This window comes from Spodoptera frugiperda, chromosome 16 (genome assembly GCF_023101765.2).
Source record: "Spodoptera frugiperda isolate SF20-4 chromosome 16, AGI-APGP_CSIRO_Sfru_2.0, whole genome shotgun sequence".
Classification (NCBI taxonomy): Eukaryota; Metazoa; Arthropoda; class Insecta; order Lepidoptera; family Noctuidae; genus Spodoptera; species Spodoptera frugiperda.
In genome coordinates, this window is record NC_064227.1 from 5,257,026 (window position 1) to 5,279,545 (window position 22,520).

General features: G+C 36.9%; 2 protein-coding genes across 10 annotated transcripts in view; one reads left to right on the forward strand and one right to left on the reverse strand.

Annotated features, from left to right (window-relative positions):
- Positions 1 to 5,558, reverse strand: part of LOC118280582 (twitchin) — a 141,390-nt gene extending 135,832 nt beyond the window's left edge. For 6 of the 9 annotated variants that reach the window (XM_050699464.1, XM_050699468.1, XM_050699467.1 and 3 more), the window contains exon 1: positions 5,400 to 5,558. The gene's annotated coding sequence lies outside the window, so the exon portion shown is untranslated. The remainder of the gene's footprint in view (positions 1 to 5,399) is intronic. The other 3 variants (XM_050699471.1, XM_050699469.1, XM_050699470.1) reach the window with 1 other exon arrangement.
- Positions 5,559 to 13,308: 7,750 nt separating this feature from the next.
- On the forward strand, positions 13,309 to 14,236 carry LOC126911570 (uncharacterized). The gene has a single exon (XM_050699285.1). The coding sequence runs from the start codon at positions 13,441 to 13,443 to the stop codon at positions 14,149 to 14,151; it is 711 nt and encodes a 236-aa protein (XP_050555242.1). The 5' UTR covers positions 13,309 to 13,440; the 3' UTR covers positions 14,152 to 14,236.
- Positions 14,237 to 22,520: the final 8,284 nt, after the last annotated feature.

Below are 22,520 nucleotides of genomic sequence, written 5' to 3' on the forward strand. Positions count from 1 at the left end.
TTAAGTATATGTATATAGCAGTATATGTTCCTATACCTGCACTTTGAAAATAAACGTCTAAGAAATCTGCACTTTGAAAATAAACATTGAAGAATATTCGAAATAGCTGTGTCTCTGGTGCATTTGCAATAAATGTTCTTACTGCAATTTTATTGCCGAACAATGAAAAAGTGCAAGCTTTACGATACATTTCCTGTCGATGCTTACGTAATGCTTTCATGGATTCGATTCCCAGTACAAACAGTGACAGATCGTTCTTAGAAGTCTGCACCACGTACGAGTAATCTATTTTGAATCAATCTTTCAATAAATACGTATGTACTGAGAATTTCAACGTGTTTGTTGACTGTGAACATTATTTATTCTGTCTGTGAGTATATTTTAGTCTGTACTATTTTGGTAACTGTATCATTTGTACAATGAGTCATTTTTTTATTTAAATGTACATCATCATCATCGCCATTAACAACAGCCCGTGGTAATCCACTGCTTATATCTTTACATAAGCAGTTTTATCGTAATCTCTAAACTTTTATTTGAGGGGGGAAAATCATTCAATTACTTCTCCCGCCTTGGGCGAGGCGATAGGGATGTGGGACTAGTCCATTGTTATATTTCCAGTCATCTACATAAGCGGTTTTATCCTAATCTCCATACTTTTTTAATGAGGGGGAGAAATCATCCAATGACTTCTCCCGCCTTGGGCGACGCGAGAGAGAGTGTCAGACTGTTACTGACTAAAAACTACCCTGTTCCTGCTCCTACTTTTTGAGCTAGAGTCCCGGTAAACCAGCTAGGTAGTCCGCAGCTCCGGATCAGAAATCTCCATACTTGGTAGGGGGTTTCGAGATATTAGTTGAAGGTTTAGATTTATCAGAAAGCCGTGCTGTCGAGTCTCTGTCAAATGAGATAGTTCCTTGAATAAGGTAATATTCAAGGAACTTGATGATTTGAAATTATACTGACCGGCTTTTAAGGACATATAATGGCCGGTTCTATATAGGTCAAATCTTTTAATTCTACGTTTCACTAGACAGTTGGCAAAATGTAATGTTTTTACATTGTAAAGTTCAATTAACCGCTATTAGAGAAACTATCGGATTGGCAAGTAACCAGACCAGGCTGACCGTGGTATTGTTATATGACATTAAGGTATATGGATCTTATATCTCATTGAATTTGATAATTTACTATTCCTCCGTAAAGCAAGTTTACCATAAGTCAAGTTAAATCATTTATTACATTTAAACCATAAATAGGTACTTTAAAAAGTCAACAAATAAAGAAATAAATAATAGTCTGTCAGTCTGTCCGTCAATCAAGCTAGGTGCTCGTTCCAAAGTGCTTTCTAAAGTTCGTAATAATATTTACACAAATTAGGTTAAATTAAATTTGCGTCAATTTTAAATTTTGCTATCCTGTATTCATAAAACGCACGTTGCATTTCTGCCACCAGTCTTGAAATCAAAACAAAGAATTAAAAAATCTCAGAGTTGTATTACATGAACGTAAGTACCAGGGCAGCAGAAAGTCAAAGAGTTCGCGGTCGTTAGCATTTAGTGAAACAAATTCGCGACGGAAGCTCGTCCACCAGGTGGCGCCTCGAGCAACTGGGGCAGGCCAATGTTCCAATTAACTAGGAGTGCAGTGCACTTTAAGAGCTGCCGATATTTTGGTCTTAATTGAGATGTACAGATTGATATTGATGATGTCAAATACTTTTCTCTCTTGAAATGTTGAGGAAAAGGTTTTTGGAGCACTGAAATTTAAGAATACGTATTAGATCTCAGTCCAGAACAAGAGTTTTAGATTTGGTTTCTTGTGGGCAATCGATATGCTGCATATAGAATTTTATTCAATAACATTTTTATATGGACAATGTTGTTTTTTTACTTTACACATTACCTAGATACTTATAAGCTGCAAAGACTGTACAGTTGGTGTAGTGTCTGGACAACCGGCTGTCGAACAACATGTAGCAGGTTCGATTCCCGCACGAAGCATAATTTTGTATGATCCACAAATTGTTGTTAACGGTCTGGGTGTCATGTGCATGTGATTGTAAATGCACCCTGTCGTGGGTGAACAGAAGAAATTCCTAGTGAAAAGAACTGTTTAAAAAACGACGCAACATGGTCACTGGACAGTTACCTTAAATAAAATGCACGAGGAGAGTTGAATGCGTGTAATCAGCTCAGGATTTCAGTTTCATTTAGATGGCATGATAGTTAATGTTAGCAAGAGTGCAAGTATTGACAGGTCTCTGGCCGATCGCCTAGATCTAGAAACAGTAGCTGATGAGCAATTGTTTCAAATGATTCACAGAGTATTAAAGCAGTTGGTTTCTTTGAATACTATTAAATGTTGTATTTACCTAGAATGTTGAGCCTGTTTTCTGATTCAAGTAAGTATTTTTGATGGTAGTTTTTAGTAGAGCTGAGATGTAACCGAAAAAGATAATGTAACCAAGCAATTTTTTTATGGAGTAGGGGGCAAACTAGCATGTGGGTCACCTGATGGTAAGTGATCATTGGCGCTCATGGACACCCTCAACACCAGAGGAGTCACAGGTGCGTTGCCGGCCTTTTAAGAATGAATATGTTCTTTTTATGAAAGTTTGATGGACGTATCGTAGTTTACTCCAAATACTTTGCTATTCTTTGGAGATTTCATCCATTTAGTTCCTCTAAATGGATGAAATCTCCATCTATGTTGTGTATGTTTGGTATTGGGTTTTATAAATTACAGTCAACTTTGAATTGTAACAAAAAAAGTATTTTAAATACTGTGAGAGTTCCAAGGCATAACTTTTTCAAGTTTGCTAACAATACATGCGTTACAGGGCTTATAACAAAAGGTTAAATGATATCTGGAAATCATTGGGTAAGACCTATGTTCAGCAGTTGACGTCTTATGGCTGATAAAATAATGATGATAATAAAATGATGTCTATGAAAGAAAATTATTTTATTTGATGAGATGCAAGACTGATTCATATGAACGTTATGTATGTATGATTTATCTCTGCCATCCTGGACCAAAAACATGTTATTACGCTATGCCACATGACAAAATAACTTTGAATCGTCGACGAGGCGAGAAGACGACAATACGTCGTCCTACATTCAATCTCAAAGGTTCCGTACAACGCTGTCTGTCCGTCTGTCTGTCAATCTGTCAGTGCCTCACTGGTCTATTTTGTGTGCATCGTCTCCAAAATAAATCTTGTCATAGAAAGGTAAGAGCGCCATGTGACTCTATATAAGTTGTGGGTAGAGCTTTAGTGTGTGTGTAGATGTCGCTGTTGTTGCTTTAAAGTCATTTGGACATTTGATGTGATGGATAAAACACTGTTTATTTTGAAGTTTTGAAGTGGGTCAAAGAACACTTTCAGTGATCAATGTTTTCAGAAGGCTAGCGGCATGACCATATCAAATGGTGATGGTTATTGTATGTTCAAATTAATAACCAATTAAGTCAATTCAAATTGTCGAAAAAACGTAAGAACTGAAATTTTTCAAGTGGGTTTATTTCCCTACAATATAATATAATTGTATTTATACCAGCTTATGTATTTAGTTCCGATTTATTAATATTAACATATTCAAACGAAGAAATTAGTAATATGTATAGATGAAGCTTAAGAAGTTTGAAATTATGTGTTAATCACACTATCACACTAATATTAGAAATGTGAAATGTTGTTTGTTTAGATGTTTCAATGTTTGTCCGGTAATCTCGTTAAAACTACTGAACGGATTTTGGTGAAATTGGTATACAGGCAGGGTATAAGCTGACTTGGGTGATAGGATACTTTTTATCTCACGGGAACGTGGGCGAAGCCGCTGACAGAAGCTAGTTTTCTATAATTTGTTACATTATAACTAAGAGAAAACGGCGTGTCATTACCAGTTATTATAATAACAAGATACAATAAGTTTATTTCATAAAATGAAATTTCAAATAGTACCAACGTTCCCACATCGTATCTAGTTGAAATGAAAGTATTGCTTGAGGTGTCTTTATTTTTGTTTTAGTTTGTAAATAATAATAAATTGAAGACAATTTTACTAATACTGCATTTAAAAATAATATTTGTTTAGTTTTGTTATATTTCTTGGAATAATAATTATAATAACTGAAAGAAATTATTTTCTGACGTTATTTAATGTGTAGAAATACGGTTTTAAAATGAATGGCATTCATTATTAATTAATGTGAAAGAAACCTTGACTTCTCAAAATTAATTTATTGTAATTAGTAAAGATTAATTAGCTTTCAGTCTCAGTCATGATTTTGTTTTATGTTATTTGGTTGTAACCATGACCCAATATTTATAATAATGAACTGCACAACGACAAAATATTAGCTACGACATTTTCGTAGCAAGTATTGCTCCTCTACGAGAGTGCTACGCTTCGTAGCAATTCGTAGCACTTATTGCGAATTTGTGTTTTTCAGTTTTCGTCTGTGATTCAGACAAAAAGCTCAAACAGAACATAATATATCCGATATCCACTAGATCTAAAATCGTTCAAACTAAAAATATTCCTGATCTTTACACTGATCCATTTAAAATCGAGGTCAGATCTGTCAAATGCTGGAAATAATGTCACAGAATCCGAAAACATGTCAAGTGTGACGTTGACAGTTGGGGACGTGACCTTACCACGTGTGACCTCGGCATTATTGTCCCGTAGGCCTTTTATTTATTTCACAACTGTGGTGCAACATTTTACATACCTTTTTACATATATTTTTTAATATATTTCAACGACGATTTCTCGTCATTTTTAATAAAAATACAAATAAATATAAAATTAAAATAAACATGGTCTACGCTAATCGCTTTTATTGCTCTACAGATTGAACGTGGGACGATATCTCATGTCCGACATTAATCTTTTCGCAAATCGTAACAATTCTGTCACTTGCGTATTTATAATTGTTATTTTTAGATTGTCATTTTGACACCTGTCTAATTATATCTCAGCTCACAGTGATGTGTTGGAAGCTTCATGCAAAGCACTGTGTAGTCCTGCAAGCATACAGTCTCACATAATTCGATAGAAAGGGTGTGCGCGAGGCGTGCGGCGGCGCGCGCGGTCTGGCCGCAGTAGCCGAAATATCCCGCCCGACGCCGGTCAAAAATAGTAGCGCGTCGCGCGCCTGCCCGCTGCATACAAAAGTGGCGAGCCGCTCCACCAACAGTTCGCCTTATCAAATTTCCCTGCCCACAGCCGCCCACTCGCACCCCTACAGACACCCCGCATGCGTTAGTGTGTTAGCACAGCCTGCGATGTTAGCCGAGTTATGAACTTCACTTAATCCTGGTGCTGCGACACAGAAGCACTGAGCGACACCCGAAGCATTAATTAGTTACATCACTCATCACTTACACAGAGGTTGTCACTAAATCACTGCTCACTTGTGTGTATGATCGTTCGCGAGCCGAGTGTACGGAGCGCACGCGACCGGCGCCTGCCACCACAGAACTGGTGCGCGCGGGTCCTGCTCGCGCGCCGACGTTCCCAAAATATCCAGTATTGTGTACACAACACTTATAACACCTAGGCTTTAGTATAAATCTCGGCGAACTTTATAAATAGTGCGTTTCGATACGGCGAAGGTATAAAGAGGCGAATGCAATGGATGCTATTAACCTAAATGATGTGGCCTGGTTTGATATCAGGTGTGCCGCTGTGGCTTGCTCTAGTATTGCCGTCTTGAGAAACTACTTACAAATGTCTTTGGAAGCTTTCTTCCTTCACCTAGCAGACGAGCACCTTCAATCTCCGTCCACTACAAGGACAAGTGTCATCATAACATTTTAAGAAAAATAGAAAATCTTCAAAGTAGTTAGTGGCGAAAAATTTAGCCAATGAATCCTCATTGTGGCACGAAACAAGCCAACTGTGTAATCCTCTAATTAAAAGCATGACTAATTAGCAACAATTGCACCTGTCTCGATCATATTTAGTGTACTACAAAAACTCAAAGAGATAATAATCTGTACAAGAGCTAGCTCAGAATGTGCCAGAATCCTTCATAAAACATGATTTTAATTTACAATACTTCACCTGCTACTCAAACCAGAGCTAAAACCTTGTTTTTGACATTTACTGTCTCATATTTACTATTTAGGTTTGACGAAAATAATTTGCTGTTTACTAAATAGACATATACAATATGTACAATGATAAAAAAATCTCCATACCATATTCTGACTTGGAACAACTTACTGTTTACTACATAAAGGTTATTTTAATTTAACTACGATTCTTGGAATGATACCTACTTATCTACATGCACCATGTCTCAACAACCTATCAGTAACAGATTTGGAAGAACCAAATTATAGGACATTACAGTTTGAAAGGATTCTAAAAGGTAATTAATTGTTATTTAATCCACCAATTTCAGTTAATATACTTTTAATAAAGAAAATATAGACTTAGAAATCATTTTCCTTCTAAAATCACTATTTTACTTGCACACATAAATATATAAGGAGCTGCGGACTACCTAGCGGGTTTACCGGGGCTCCGGCTGAAAAAGCAGGAGTAGGAACGGGGTTTTATTTTAGTTTGTAGAATCTGACACGTCCCTCTCGCCTTGCCCAAGGCGGGAGAAGTCATAGAATAATTTTACCCCTTAAAATCACACACACATAAATATATATTTTTTTATCGCAGTTCCCACTCCTAAACTTTGATTCGTGTTATCCAAGTATTGTTATCTTAAAGGGATAATATAATATAATACGTGTCTAATATTCTTTCATATAACTGACGGACTAATTAGACCCCCAATTTGCATACCCCGGGATCATCCCTATTAACACAGAAATGGGGAAAATAGGGTGTATAATTACGTGCTATAATGTGCACCTCTACCTACCCCTTCGGGGATAAAAGGCGTGATATTGTTGCTGAATAAGACAGGTTACACAAACAGATATTTGGTACAGAGCTGGTAAAAATTGAAACGTGTCTCAACACTGGAACGTGCTACCTTTGGCACGCAACACTACGTGTGACAGTAACCTTCATGGAGTAATTAGCACGAGCCAATGGGTTCGTTGTCAATTAACCATTTAGCCAAGCTTTTATACAGTTTAGATCATGCAAACTAAACCTATATACAAATAGCTTAACCTGTTAAAGATATCTTCAAACTGACTACCTCATTAATCGAGTGGTCGCAAGTGCGACTGCCGGACAAGGGGTCTCGGGTTCGATTCCAGGGACGGCCCTAAGTATTTTCGGTTTTTCAAAAATTTCTCAGTACACCCCCTATTACATGGCACTTAAAATAGAAATGGTGAAAAGTGGGTGTAAATTGTCTAGAGGCATTAAGTGCCATAATGCCCTCTGCCTTCCCCTTCGGTGATAAAAGGCGTGACGTTGCAGCAGTAGCATCTACATTGTAAGCTAAATAAGGTGGACAGACGACCTGATCAAGGTCGCAGGGAGCCGCTGGATGCAGGTCACTTCCAACCGGCCTATCTGGAAGTCATTGGGGAGGCCTATGTTCAGCAGTGGACGTCTTATGGCTGATATGATAATGATGATGAAGTTGAATAAAAGTTTTGTAAAGAAAAAAGGAACATCACAAACTATCGTTTTCTTTTCATCTCCTCTAATAATATCTTCTGATTTATTTCGTTGCGGGATCCAAGACAGTCATTCATGTCCCTGGGACGCGCCGGACTTCAATGTTCCGGTTTTTTACGGTTGTATTTACTGTAGACCCTGGTTTACAGGAGTTGCAGCGGTATGGGAAGGTGTGGCGAGCTTGTCCCATTAAAAAAAAAGAACGTCACAAACATATTCATCAAAACGCTTACAGCAAAAATAACACAAAAACAACTGACGATTGTCAAGAATTTTCTAACATAATTTATTAAAATGGCTACCTACGAGTGGCTACCTACAATGAAATTGTCATCACATCACGCTGTTGCTTCGACACGCAAAATTAGATACGACACACGTTCGAGTTGCGCAATATAGAGCAATAAAATGGTCAGGCTTCGTTGCTTTTGTTGGACAGGCAATACTAAGCCTGGGTCAGTCATTGGCACTTAAAATTGAGTTGCAAACTAGCTGAAAATTGTCTCTAGAGCGTTGCTGAAACAAAACGATTAGAGCAAGTGGAACGATTGTCATACATCTTTATGTTTATTGTGATAGTGAGATAGAATAACACAATTTTTTATTATAATAAACTTATGTATATGTGTTGTATGGTGCTACTGTTACCTAGTTGAAATTAGATTGAGAGTTAAATGGTCTTATTAAAATAAAACTATTATAAAGTATATCTTTTATTCTTAGATCTTTTATTAAATTTCGAAACATATCACACTAGTGGTGGCATCAGCTTAACCCGGTAATTTTACTGTTAAATATCTATGTGAGTACCTACTCAATGGGAAAGATGGATGAAGTACGTATAGAAGAATTCAGTTTTTTTCGCTGTTTGAAGTGACAGCAGCAAACCAAAATGGTGTGAAATCACTAGAGAAGAGAGCGTCCGCTCTCAATTTGAATCCTAAAAAACTCCTCTGGTGGCAGAGTAAAGAATGAAGATAAATAAATAATTCTTGAAAGAACCTCTGTTTATGCAAATAACAGCGGTAATAATACTAATAACTACGATAACCCTGCCAAACGTTTCAAATTGTGAGAAAAAAGAACTATTTTATATAAGCTTATAATCCACTCCATAAAATATGACGAAATCCTGAGGTTGGTATCAAGATAATTTTAATGTTATTGAAATTTAAGCAAAGAAAAAATATGGTGATTTATGACCGACGAAATGTAGCTGAATAAAAATACGTTTAGTAGCCAAATTCTGCTAGAGTAACGGCTATTTTTGATAGTGTAGGTATTGAGAGAGAAACCTAACGCAGTTTGTAGAAAATTCAGTTGAGAAATAGTTTTTTTATGGAACAGGGGGCAAATGAGCAGACGGGTCACCTGATGGTAAGCAATCAGCGCCGCCCATGGACACCCGCATCACCAAAGGAGTCACAGGTGTGTTGCCGGCCTTTTAAGAAGGAATATGCTCTTTTGTTAAAGGTAAAATTGTTTAAATTTTTTTTTCTTAACGAATGCATGCGTTATAACATCTACCTGCATGCCAAATTGCAGCCCGATCGGTCCAATGGTTTGGGCTGTGCGTTGATAGATCACTATGTCAGTCAGTCAGTCACCTTTGAATTATATTCATAGTATATTTAGATAGATACTTATACCTTAACAAAGGAAGACACTAAAAGAAGTAGGAAATCTAACGTAACATCTTGGTCAACAGCTACTAGCAATACAACCACAAACCCAATTCTTATTTGTATCTACTTTCTATACTAATATTATAAAGCGTAAGAGTTTGTTTGTTTGTCTAAACGCGCTAATCTCTAAGATACTGGTCCGATTTGAATAATTCTTGTTGTATTGGACAGTCCATTTAATGGAAAAGGTGATATGCTATAAACATCACACTACGATAAATAAGAGCCGAGCAGAGCGGGTGAAATTGCACGGAAGAAACTAACTAAAAATCACGGTTTATTCACGTAAACAACTCAATTGACTAGTAGAGTCTACTAGTTTCGAGTCACAGAGGGACTCTTCATCATGAGCAGCCAGTCTACTAACCGTGATTTTTAGTTAATTCAGTATATCTCACGATAGTTATTATAAAAACAAAAAAAAAAATCATCGAAAAACATTATTTTGTCTGAGAAATTCATCTCTATTGTGACGTATTTAAACTATTTTACAAGAAACATATTTCTTTATAGTTTCTATGAAAAATTACAGCTGCTCACACGTTTGATGCTCAATCTTGTCAGATCTGAAGCTGAAAACGTTGATTAATAAACTTATTATCCCCTAGATTTGAAAAACAATAAGCTAAAGAAAAATCTATGTTATGAATTATATTTCTTTTTGTAAAGATTAGTCTTTTATCATTAGAACTTGAGACGGGATATTTACCATGTTTATTTATGTCTATGAGTTCCTGAATTTCTGTTGATGACTGATGTTCAACCGTGATCATGGCGCTTGCAACAGTGCTGAAATATCGGAAACTCGTAGACATAAATAAACATGGTAAATATCCCGTCTCAAGTTCTAATGATAGTGTTAGACTGACATGGTCACAGTTTAAAAACTTATGTTATAGTTTTTTTAATATATTTTTATTGTTAAACATTATATTTTGTAGTGGTGTTTAATTTTATATATAGAAATCTTGACTTGAATGACTGCTTACCTAGCATTGCTTTCATGATAGACAGACTGACTCGTCGGTTGAGTAATTATAGGTGTGGCTGCCAACCGAGCTGTTTTACGGTCGAGTCTCTGCGACTGAAAAATATCTTTAATATTGGGCTTAACAGTTTAAAAACCATTTAATATGGTAATGTAGTTTGTAATCAGCAATTAAACTTTTAGGCTAGTATTATTACTACCCAGAGCTGCGGATGACACTGGAGCTGCATGTACACAACCTAATGGTTTAGCGGGGCTGCGGCTCTAAGCCAGAGTAGAATTGGGAAGGTTTTTAGTCAGTAAAAATCTGACACTGCCCCACACCTCGACCAAGGTGGGAGAAATCATATGATGATGATCAAAAAAAGGTAAAAATAGTAGGTAATCCAAGGGGATCCAATCATTGAATGATTTCCCCCTCAAAGCTAGTAATAGTTATTATAATAATCCATCTACTTACTCGTTTGCGTTTTCAAATTCGTACTAATAAGTTTCAACACACCCGACCTCCAGTTTCAGGCAAAAGCTGAAATATTCCAATATTCCTGAAATAAAGCTATCAGCCATAGATCATTGGCGAACAGATACATACATTATAACCTACTTTCCTCAATTGACTCACATCCGTTCGCGTGACTCTTCTAAACTATATCTGTCTCCGTTTAGCAGAGGAGTGTAATGTCATTGGACACTTCGCGATCGCGTTGGTTGGAAATATATTTGCTAGTAGTCTGTTCAATTTCTGGGTGGGGCAAAATAGTATTAAGCTTTTTAAATTTTTTGAAGATTCTCGTAAGTTATGATAATGTAAACCCAGTTGAGGTTAATCTTCTATAGCAAATTATTGACTTTGTAGGTGCTAAAACGTCTCTAACTGGTTTTATGGAAAGCAGTAATAATGTTAAAAAATCTTTTATAGCTTTAAAAAAATAGCAAGAACGATAGCTGAGCAAAGTATTTCTTTTATAGGAATAAGCCGGTAAACGAGCAGACAGATCACCTTTTGGTAAGCAATCGCAACCGCCCGTGGAACACCCATGTGTCCATCATATGGGTGCTTTACCAGCCTTTTGGGGTTAGGATTTGAAGGGTTGTTGGAGAATCTGGGTTTATGAAGATTGGAAAGGTTACCCTTTCCAAAGTCGGTTTTAATTTGTCCCCCGGTAACCTCACTCACACAGCGAAACAACGCCAGCATGGCTTTCCCAAACTTAAGAGTTGCTTCTATGGCATACATTTTAAAATGTTCAGTAACTGTTTGTTACAAACAGAACTATATAAATACCACATACATAAATCTTTCTCATGGTATGATCACACGTAGGCCCAAAAACAAACTTTCTACAGAGTTAAACTCAAACAAAAATAACCCTTACATATATCAACCTTAATGACTAATTTGAAAGAAACAGCTTGTCAATTATATTCTTGGTTGCTATCCAAATGTTTAATGAACATTATCATTGTTGTTCGTCTAATATTTTATCTAGTAAAAATGTCCATGTCAATTGTTCAGGCTGTTTATGAGCGTATATGTTATGATAGGTTTATTGCAAGGTGCTAATTAGAATGGTTAATTCATTTATCTATTGTAGAAGTTGAACGATTGTCTTGATGAAACATGTTAATGTTTTAAGAGTTATCTTATACTATTTAAAAGCGTTGCCCCACACTTACATTTTATCCTGTGTCACATACACATGACACCCTGACCAGAAACAACAATTTGTAGATCAGAGAAAGATTTGCTCCGGCGGGAGTTGATCCCGTTACATGTTGCACGGCAGATGTGCAGTCTATACATTTATGACGACGATGTTAACTTCATTCCGACTGGAAGCAGGGGTACCAATCCTGTGGTTTTTAGTTAATAAGAGTCTGATTCTCCTTCTCCTTCTTCTTTTTTCTCCCTCACTAAGGAGGAGAAGAAGAAAAAAAGAAGCGAGAGAAGTCGTTTAAAGATTCTTTCTTTTCCAAAGAGATTTATTAACTGTATTAAAAGTATAATTCTAGTCGTACTTTGTCAAAATCTCGTGGCAGTCACCGGCAGCTGGAATCATGCCTTTTACGTTGTGAAAATATCCACGACCTGTATCTTAAAATCTACAGAGAGCGCTAATGACTGACCTGAGTCAATTTGTTAGTCCCTAAGTTTAAAATAGTCATGGTGGTATCAAAACGTATTTTTCTGTGCCTAATTTCTTAAATCTATTTATTAGACTTAAATTGAATGTACCAAATGTACACTCATTATAAATCTACCTCTACCTATCCCTATATCATGATCTTCACCCACAAAACAAATTCAACAAAGTAACTATAGAAAACACGGTGTCTCAAAATTAAATGTAGTATTGATGATTTACTCAATGTCATGTTCTCGGCCTGCAAACGAAAGTAGGTCGTCACCACGAGTTATTTAGGTGCAATAATAATAACAGGTACACACCAGACTACATTTCAAGCTATACAAAACCAGTTTATCTTGGTCTCGCTTCCTATGACCTTTATAAACATTCAAGGATCAGCTTATACTGGTTGTCTATCTCTGTGTGCACACGTTGCTAATGTGATTCGAGTAGCATTGTAGGGAGTATTGTGGCAATCTTGGATTTTATTGAGCTATATTTTGTGGGTTTAATCTTCTGTGTAGTTACCAGTTTAATGCTTGAAAAGTTAGTGTTATTATGATTTGTATGTGTTTGGTCCAGGGCTGGAATTATTTGGGTGGAGCTTGTACTGGTATTTTATTTTAAAGGACGACTAAGAAAAAGATGTTGCGTTACTACTTTTAATACAGTGTCTGTGTCCAAAGGTGCTTTTTGGTGTAAAGAACCTACTTAAGATTGCTACTAAACCTAATTTCAATTCAGTCATTTATCGTGTCTATTAGATATTTCCAGAAAAATATATTCCCCAGATCAACGACCCTCGAATATCACATTAATTTACACTATGTGCGATTAAAACTCCACGCTGACTGGCCGTGACTCAATCTAATACCTGACAGAAAAAAAGTAAGCCTGCTGTCAAATGACTCTTCATAAATGTCACGTCTAAATTATTGAATACAGTTTCATGTACAATATTTTTATAGAAAAAGACCAAAAAAATACATAAAAAATCATGTGAACTCAAAGGAAATACTACTATGATAACTCTTAGAGGAGTGTTACTTGTTATGTTGAGAAGTGCCTTCATTGTTGCTTTCCTCAGCATTCCTAACCCCATTGTGGCGTTCACGGGCTTTAAGAATTGGTCCAGAAGGGCTATATACCATAAAATCGACCTTTGCACACAAGCTTGCTACAGCCAGATAATCCCTGGCCTCTACCTCAGCAATGCAAGAGCAGCAGCAGACAAAAATGTCCTCAGACGCCTTAACATCACCCATGTGCTCACGATCGAAGCCCACCGGCTTCCAAAATCCACCTTCACAGATACCGACATCAGCACTCTCTTCATTAGGGCCTACGACACTCCTCAAACCCATCTCCTGCCCTACTTCCCAATGGCCAACGCTTTCATCGACGAAGGACTGCAAAAGGGAAACGTGTTGGTGCACTGCCATTTCGGAGTATCCCGGTCCGCCACGCTCGTCATCGCCTACATTATGGAGAAGTACAAGCTGACGTTTGAGCAGGCGTTCGTGTATGTGAGGCAGAGGCGGAGGTTCATAAACCCCAACCCGGGGTTTGTCAACCAGTTGCGGGAGTACCAGAGACTGAATTACGACGTGAATGGATTCTACAGGTTCGAAGCGTATATGAACGTGAATGCCCGAAAGCATAAATACAAAATAGCTTCGCTGGCCGCCGTCGTCGTGGGCATCCTTGTACCTCTTGCTGTGTTAGTCGGTTAAATTCACGTGGTAAGTCAGTTTTTACCGAATAAAGTGTAAGTAAGTTCTTTGTTAAAACAGAATAAACGTTAAACTATAAACAAGACTCATGGATTTTTATTGTTTAAATAATTCAGTAGATACCTAAACCTGAAAGTTCTCCGTTTTAATATATTGCGTGAGAATAACTATAAAATTTCAGCAACACGTTTTACTTGTGTAAAACTGATAATTCTTTCAGCGTCTTTTACACGGCTGAAGATATTTTTGGTACCAACTGTTATTGGACGCGTAAACTATAAATTATTGAAATCACGCGCCGCGCCGTCAACTCACGCGCACGCAGGAAGTGCAATATTTATACGATATTCTTTAAATTAACCGCGAAATCGAAAATATCATATTGTGATGTTGAATAAATAGGTAAAGAGATGGTTCTTGTTAATGAATTGTTTTATGAATGGTAGTATTTTGTTTGAGATTTTGTTTTCAATAGTTTTTATTGTAAACAATTTAGAAGTATCCACTATACTCAAACAAGTAATCAGATATAGCATATCTTTACTGTATTCGAGGAATAAAAAACTTTAATAGTTTTACTATGACTATATTTTATGTTAGTCAAGCAATGACGCGTGATTAAACATAATATGTCTTCACCAGGGCATCAAATCTCAGTCACGTGAGCTCAACAGCTAACGATTCAACCACCGTGCCAATCTTGATATTCCCATGGAAAAGATTGCGCAATATTACACTATGATTTTAACATTTTACGTTAGTTTTAGAAATGGCGCTTCATTTCTAAAAGTTTAGCAGTGTGTGTACAATAATTTCTTGTTGTTAATATGTAGTGCCAAGATGAGCGAATGTACAGACATTTAATTTGTATTTATCGTACATTAGCTTTTACTCTTTGCTTTACCCGCCTGAATGTAACCTATGTTCTCCTAAAAAAGCCTCCTCCTCCAAAAATGTCCTATATATTATTCCAGATCATAATCTACCATGGTTCTAAATTTCAGTCCGATCCCTTTCGTAAATTTGACGTGATTGAGTAACAAACATACATACAAACTCACAAACATTCGCATTTATAATATAAGACAAGTGGGGATTAGATTTTATAGCTATCGTTGCAGTATTTAAACATTTTTAAGAGCACTAGGTTTCTACCCACCGGTCTAGCAAGATACTCGTGGGCACAGCTGGTATTTTTGGTATATAAAAGTAGATATATATCAACATAATGTAACAAACAATCTTGGATACCCACTCACCTACTTTAAAAAACGCTGAATGTCACATTTTATTTGCCAATGCAAGACAGAGGAGCAGATGTTCAATATCAAGTAGTTGTTACTAGTTATTATGATTATCTTATGTGTCTCTGTTTGTGGTATAAGCCGGTAAACGAGCAGACGTATCACCTGATGATAAGCAATCGCCGCCGCCTCCGCATGGACATGCGAAGCATGGCTCTCCCATATTGAAAAATTTCGTGTAATGTAGAATATGAATATTACTTACGCCGACACAATAATTCTTGTACTACATTGTGTCATTTTATTTCTGGGAATTATGAAAACCGAACACACCAAAAACTCCTTGCCAAAGTTTGATCAATCGCGAGACTTTTTTTTCTTCTTTCTACCTTGTCCCATTATTTGGTTGGCTCTTCCACACTCCCATGCATCAGATCAGAGGATTCTAAAATTGTCTTTAATAATCTAAATCCCAAGATATAGTGGACCACCAATATTGAGCTTTTAATATATTATGTACATACATACATAATCTGAAAAGCGTAATCGGACGATAATTGCTACGAACATTACATATTACTTCTTTCGCTTCATCAACTGTCGTCAGTTTTTTTTATAATATACTACAAACGTAATACTAGTACTCTGCTAATTTAAGCATATAATAGTCATATAACTTAAAATCAAAATCAAAAAGCATTCTACCATAAACCAAAATAACACTTTACTCAACTTTCAAGGCTAACAAATGATTATTTTAAATCCATACAGTGAATAAGACATGAGTACACAGCGTAGAGTTACAAAGCTACTAGACAACACCTGTGACCTCTGCGTATATTTAGCTGGACAGAAATAATTCGCCAATTAATGCACAGACACACGGCGATAACAAACGCACGAACGAAACTTTCTGTGTTCAAGGTTCGTTTCTTGATTTTGTATATGCAATATTTTCTTCTTTTAATGTTTTTCTAACCGACTTCGAAAAAAAGTAGGTTCTTTGTATGTGACCTGTATGTATGTATGCGTGTTTAGGCGCGACTATCTCACATTTTGCCGAACCGATTTTGATGCGGTTATCAGCATAGTATTTTACATAGGAGAAGGGGTCTTTAGGGATATTACGTGACTTAAGTTTTTTCTCTCTTATTCTCTTAAAAAAACGTTGCCCTACATTAGGATTTTCTCCTGTGTCGTGGGTGCGTTTACACACATACAATTTCACATGCACATGACACCCAGACCCGAAACAACAATCTGTGGATCACACAGAGAGTTGTTCCGTACGGGAATCGAACCCGCGACACGTTGCACGGCAACCAATTGCCCAGCCACCGCGCCAACCGTGCAGTCAGTCAGTGTATATCTTATGTTAGAATAGTTGTTAATACTTACCACTTATAATGTTTAAATGCGAAAATATGTTTGTCTTTCTTTTTTATAGCTTCGCCACACGTCACAATGGTACAATTGTAGGTATTGTTATGGTGTCTATGTATGAAATAAGAGGCTGGAGAGTGATATACACTTACTGAACAACACTACGTAAATAAAAATATTCTATGAGAATGTTCCCAATCCATTATAATCTTTGTGTTTAGTTCTGGAAGTTAGTAGGCATGAGATATAGACACTGGTTTACTGAGAATTATTGAAATAAATAGAATAATGAAATATTTTCTTAACTAGCTTAGCATGACTTTAAGGTTGCTTTTCCACCAGAGAGATGTGCTATGTTACGTTGCTTCGGATGCGTTTGGCTTCCACCAATCTTATTCATTGGTACACATTGCTATGTGTTGCTTAGCACTGGTGGAAATGGACTCAGCTAAGTTGTGTTTTATATATGAAAAGATGCGTGTTATGTATGGCTTCTTTACTATCGACACATCGAATACTCGAGCTGCGCATCTTCTTCGCACATCTACATTCCTTAGTATCAGTGGAAACGGTCTCATAGTTTCACAGCTTACTATTACATCTCTGTAGCATAGCCGAGATGTGCTCATCTCTGGTGGAAAAGCACCCTTAGATTGACAAGCGACAAATCAATCAAAAACTCATGTCAACCTCACCCATTGACATCTCCTATTCTCTCATTCGACTCACTTTAATATGCCATTTCTTGTGGCACTTTGCTTGTTATCAGTCAACAAATTACAATTTATTTTTATGGGGCAATTTGCTTATGGTCAGTCAACAATAAGGTAACATAACCGCACCTAATTCTGTAAATAACTCTCGAATAATCTAAAATTAGTCGTACTGTCAGTTTGTACACTTATGCCAAACTGTTCTTAGTTCATTTACATCGATCGGTGATTAATCAAGTATTTATAGTTAGTATTGAAATAAAACGATGTGTTCTGCCAAGTTAAAATGGACTCTCTTGTAAATATTGAGACAAACTGAAGAATGGTATACGGAAATAACAAGGAGAGAGTCTTGAAATGAAAATACTGTTAAATGCTTTGTCCATTGTATTATGATGTCTTTTATTCTCCTAATGCATGCTACATACCTTACAGTATACAATGCCGTAGATTAAATTTTAGGTCCGGCCTAATTACATACCTTCAATTAAAATTCTATAGCTCAACTCTTTGGTCGACACACCTTACGATTAAACTATATTATTATATAACTGTACTATTAAAACTGCACAGTTAAATCGTCCGGGGCTGCGGATTACCTAGCGGACTTACCGGGGCTCCAGCTGCAAAGCGGGAGTAGAAACGGGGTGGTTTTTAGTCAGTAAGAGTCTGAGACTCCCTCTCGCCTCGCTCTGGCAAGAGAAGTCATTGGATGATTTTCCCCGCTTAAAATAATATAATTGTAAAGTATGTAGCCTGAATGAAGAAATTGACAGAGATGTACAATTGTAATGAAATACGCATTTTTAGAATTTAAGCGATGAGTGTCCTGTACATTCCCTGTTGTGACACAATGGGAGCTAGTGTGGACCATTACGATACACTTAGGCTTTTCAGACAACAGACTCAGAAACTTTTCCTATCTTTATGCTGTCTTTCTTTATCCGGGGATATTACTATGGTGATCATAATAATGAATATTTTAATACCTACTTGGGTATCAGACATTTATGCCCCAGTTGCTGCAAAGCTAATCAAATCAAATCATTTATTGCATTCATGTGGAGGTACATAATTATGTAGTTATTACATTAACAGTATTTAACGTGAATACTGTCTGCATATGTCCTTAGACATGAAAAACTGGCTACAAAAAGTGATACAGTATAAAATGCACAAATTTATACCACCTGTGAGATCACAAATCCTATTTCAGTCAGTTTCAAAGATAGTATTTATAAAGTATACTATCATATTCATTCATCCTTTTGACTTTCAGCCTTACATAACGTCAATCGTCAGTGTATTCAGTAATCGATGCTGGGGGCCTACTCCGGTTCTCGAATGCGAAGTTTCGTTTAACATATTTGTAAAATATGGAGTGTAAATTCTGAAATAAAGATTTATTTATTTATTTATTTAACCACTTGTATGTCGGTATATAAGACACAATAGAAAACACATTGTGTCTCGCGTAGATCTGCATTCCGACAGACAACGGTTTAATCTTCGGTCGTAGGTTTTATTGTATTTCTAATAAAATTTCTTGAAATAACGTTTTATTTTTAATTTAATATCAAAACCTATTTATTTATCTTCATTTCATTCGTTCATTTTTATTCACGAAAGTTCGCAATAAATAGTATTGTAGTATGCAATCAATGGTTGGCGCGGTGGCTGGGCAACTGGCTGCCGTGCAATGTGTAGCGGGTTCGATTCCCGCACGGAGCAACACTTTGTGTGATCCACAAATTGTTGTTTCGGGTCTGGGTGTGATGTGTATGTGAACTTGAATGTTTGTAAACGCACCTACGACACAGGAGAAAATCCTAATGTAGGGCAAAGTTTAAAAAAAAAAATCTGCGAAGTTTCGGACGAAATTTCGTTTTCCGTTGAATTAGAGTAGGCCCCCTGAGCGTGTGCGCACGTCATAATCAATGCGAGGGAGGTGTTGTGTGGGTAGGTGTTTTTGTAAACCGTGTCTTTAAAAACAAATATTTACGTCAGAGATCTTACCATTAGAATTATTTCGTGAATAGATAATGGTGAATAGATTTATCTTACATTTACTTTCATTAATTTAGTAATGAGAGTCAATTTAAGGTCTTGTTGGAGGTTTTGAGCTCATTATTCACTTTTGGAAGGTAATGTCATTAGAATTGTTGCAATAGGCTAGTAAAAAATAAAAGAAGAATTTATTATTGGGAGTATATTATAATGAAAACAATGTATGCAATGCATTTTGGAACAGCAGATCTACATATTTTCTTCCATCTAAGTATGGAAGTGGCATGCTTCGGTATGAATGGGCCGGCTCTATCCGGAGTGATTCTACGGCCTCACAGAAAACCAACGTGAAACAACGCTTACGTTGTGTAAGTGGGATAACCGGAGGCCCTTCCCAATCCCCGATTCCCCAACAACCCTTAAATTCCTAACCCTTCTAAAGGCCTTCCTAAAGGCCGGCAACGCACTTGTAACGCCTCTGGTGTTTCGAGTGTCCATGAGCGGCACTGATTGCTTACCATCAGGTGATCCGTCTGCTCGTTAACCGGCTTATACTACAAAAAGAAACACGTCAGCTCCACATAATACTATGGATAATCCATGCAGTAGATACTCTAAGAAGAATATCTTTCTCCTGGCCTCTTCCCAACTAGGTTGGGGTCAACACGAGTCTGAATGTCAATATTTTACGACGACTGACTGCCATCTGCTCTTCATAATCCGTTTTGAGTGATATGGCATTTTTCCCTGACCTTTCCTGACTTAAGAGGTCCTTAAATTTGACATGATGAGTATACAAATTTCTGCCAGTGTCTTTGCTGGTGGTATCAGGGAAAATTTTAATGTGCTATTTTGGACTAAATCTGTCGTTGTGCTAAATTTTTATTACAATTTTTATCCCATACAGGATAAATGGAAAAGATGTCAAACACTCTAGAAAGATTTAATTTCTATAGTAGTAATAAAGTGCAAAATGTAATGGCCATTAAATTAATACTTGCCCAAACTAGATCTCATCCCATTAAAGAATAGTGCTATGGACCTCCTCTACATATTTAAGAGGTTTTGTCTTAATATCCATGCTTGACTAACTGACGGATGCTGTCACCCAAAAGTTTGACATGAGCATCTAAAGTGAACTAGACCCTAGACCTTCCAGAGCTGCGGCCGGAGGCCATGTAAACCACTACATGGCCTCCGGCACGAAAAGCAGGAGTAGGGATGGGTTGGTGTTTAGTCAGTAAGAGTCTGACAATGCCACTCGGCTCACCTAAGATAGGAGAAGTCATTGGATAATATTTCCCCACAAAAAAGACCTTACAAAAGACCTTACAAAATCATCCCATAGATTTTTTTGGAAATGAGTCTTTTTACCGAATATTCTCATAAAAACAATAGACATTTTGCGAACACGACCGTCATTTTCAACGTCTGGAATAGTGTAACAAAAATAGTCGCGTATGAGTTTACATTCCACGTGGTTACGTCACTAGCCGGGCGTTAAAATAGAATATATTATTTTGGAATACGTTGCCAACAGACGTATCAATAAAACGAAATTGTGTATTGGTTAAAGGATACTCTGGTCGTTGGAATAGATTACTTTTTTTTTGTTTGGAAAATGCTTATTTATCAAAGTTTTTCTATTAATTTGCTTTGGCACGGAATATCTCGGCAACAGCTGCAATTTTACTGATGAAACTTTTTGTTTGAAGGATTTTTTCATGGGTACATAGTTCAGTACCAAAAAGTAGGACATTTTATTTTTTTAAGAAGGGAAAATCATCCAATTTCTTCTACTTTTTCTTTTAGAGCCAGAACTCGGTAAACCCGCTAGGTAGTCTGCAACTCCGGATCGCGTATCAGCCCTACTGGATTCCGTCTGTAGTGATCTGATTCGATCTGAACACTCTTTGAGACGTGCACGGAACGGTTTTGGTCGGGCTACCCTTGATCACCGTCCATAGACTGCACTTACGGTGCCCTGCTTCCTCACGCGAAGTGCTGTTGCCTGGTCTATCAATTATGTGTAGTTAAGGTTGCTGAAACTACTGATTATGTTATACACTCATATTGTATTTTGAGAAATTAACGTATACACTTTAAAATACTAGAAATGTATTATTTTCATATAAAAATACCAACTTTCTAAGTACGAACGATGTCAGCTTGAACTTTGAACTACTGAAGTGGGATTTCGATGACATTTTAAAAGCTTTTCATCTGGTGTTGACATGTGATATTTAATCTGTGGTATTGGCTTACTGTTGACTGTGCCAGTTATTAATATGGCTTGAAGATGTTCCGTCTTCAATGCCAATCTCGATTGAAAATAGGCCTTCGTGCTTGGTAGTAACACTTATGATCATAGAACTAACAAGATAGTCTAGCATTACATAGGTACTGCTACTGACTACCTAGCGGGTGGCAACCCGCTAGGGTTAGGTTACTGGGGTTCCGGCTAGAAAAGCAGGAGTAGGAACGGGGTGAATTTTAGTCAGTAAGAGTCTGACACTCCCTCTCGCCTCACCCAAGGCGGGAGATTGTCATTGGATGATTTTTCCATCTCAAAAAAAACAAAGCATGACACACTATTATCCCAACATAAATTACAATAATTAGTTTCTGCCACCAGCTTCTGATAAAAGATCCTATTACCCATGTCAACTCATACCCTATCCGTGTACCAAATTTCATCAAATTCCGTTTAATAGTTTCAGCATAACTGGCGGACAAATATCCTAACAAACAAACTTTGATTTATTCACTTTGATGGTACATTTTAGGTACATATACCTAATTAAATAAAGTTTTCAGTAGCAAGATTTAAATAAACTAGAAGATAGTTTAAATTTGTACTCTGTGTTAGATTTTGTACTCAACAACTTTCGTGAGACAACAAACATGTCGGACAGTCGTTATAACATTTATTTATTTTTATATTTGCCCCTCTTTACCTCGAGATGAGACACGAGGCAACGTCATTACTATGGTAAACAGGTAAAAAATAAAATCACCAAAA

Excerpts from the sequence above, each read along its gene's own strand:
- LOC126911570 (XM_050699285.1), top strand. The coding sequence starts at position 13,441 with ATGATAACTCTTAGAGGAGTGTTACTTGTTATGTTGAGAAGTGCCTTC.